Consider the following 1,385-nt stretch of genomic DNA (forward strand, 5'->3'; position numbering starts at 1 on the left):
AAAAAACCACAAAAAACCACAAAAAACCCCACAAAAAATAGAAAACAAGGGGAAAGCAGCGGGATACAGGGGAGAAATGAGGAGAAAATGAGGAGGAATGCGGAGAAATTAGGAGAAAAATCGGGAAAAACGCGAGGCAAAGTGAGGAAAAACGCGGAGAAAAAATGAGGCAAAATGAGGAGAAATGCGGAAAATTAGAAACGAGGGGAAAAAATGTCGAGGAGTGTGGAAAAATTGAGAGGGAAATGAGGAAAACCGTGGAGGAATCTGGAGGAATACGGACAAAATGGGAAAATAATGATAAATAAAGAGGAGAAAAATGAGGAGAACTGTGGAGAAATAAAGAAAAAATATGAAAGAGGAGGAGAATTAAGGAGGAAAACAAGGAAAATTAAGGAGAATCCACCTAATAAAGCGCCTGATCCTGGAAATTTTAACGGGAAGCAGAAATTTCCGATTTCCTTTATAACTTTACGGATTTATTATATAAATATATATTCACGTAGCGGCTTCTTTGTCCTGTAATTAAAATATTGCTGGAAAAATCCCTGGAATCTTGGAGGTTTTTTACCCCACCTGCTGGTTTTCTGCCTTTTTTTTTTCTTGTTCCATTTTTCTCCCTTTTTTTCTGGCGTTTTTCAATCCAGTATGGTCCCAGTTTGTCCCAGTCTGTTCTGGTACAATCCCAGTACCATCCAGTACAACGCCAGTTTGTCCCAGTCCATTCTGGTACAATCCCAGTACAATTCAGTGCAATCCCAGTTTGTCCCAGTCCATTCTGGTACAATCCCAGTACGATCCAGTACAATCCCAGTTTGTCCCAGTCTGCTCTGGTACAATCCCAGTACTATCCAGTACAATCCCAGTTTGTCCCAGTCCCTCCCAGCACGATCCTCGTCCCTCCCAGTCCCTCCCAGCACGACTCCCCCACACTTTCTTCCCCCAGCGCGGCCGCGGCTCGGCCCCAGTTCGTCCCAGTTCGTCCCAGTTCGCCCCAGTTTGCCCCAGTTTGTCCCAGTCCGGGACTGGGAGGGGCGTGGTCAGAACAAGGGGGCGTGATCTGCACACAGAGGGCGTGTCCTATGCAAATTTTAGGGGGCGTGGCCTAGCGCGGCGGGTGGGGCCATGGAGCCCGAGCCGTCCCGCGGCGGGGCGGAAGTGGATGTGACGTCACTTCCGGGAGAGGCGGCCAAGATGGCGCTGTTCGAGCAGATGAGAGCGAACGTGGGGAAACTGCTGCGGGGCATCGACCGGTACGGGGGGCACTGGGAGGGACTGGGCGGCACTGGGAGGGACTGGAAGGGGAGTGGGAGGGACCGGGTGGCACTGGAAGGGGCTTGGGGGGGAATGAGAGGGGCTGGGGGGGCACTAGGAGGGGTTTGGGG

The 1,385-nt window shown here is 50.6% G+C and overlaps 1 protein-coding gene across 1 annotated transcript in view; it reads left to right on the forward strand.

Annotated features, from left to right (window-relative positions):
• The window catches only part of LOC108510346 (alpha-actinin-4-like), a gene marked incomplete at its 5' end in the record, with an annotated part of 12,782 nt that extends 11,723 nt beyond the window's left edge, over positions 1-1,059 (forward strand). The window contains one exon of the mRNA XM_017840028.1: positions 947-1,059. Within this exon, the coding sequence (XP_017695517.1) occupies positions 947-1,059 (113 nt within the window). The remainder of the gene's footprint in view (positions 1-946) is intronic.
• Between the last annotated feature and the right edge of the window lie 326 nt (positions 1,060-1,385).

The sequence above is a fragment of the Lepidothrix coronata genome, unplaced genomic scaffold, assembly GCF_001604755.1.
Source record: "Lepidothrix coronata isolate B3197 unplaced genomic scaffold, Lepidothrix_coronata-1.0 Scaffold686, whole genome shotgun sequence".
NCBI classification, from domain to species: domain Eukaryota; kingdom Metazoa; phylum Chordata; class Aves; order Passeriformes; family Pipridae; genus Lepidothrix; species Lepidothrix coronata.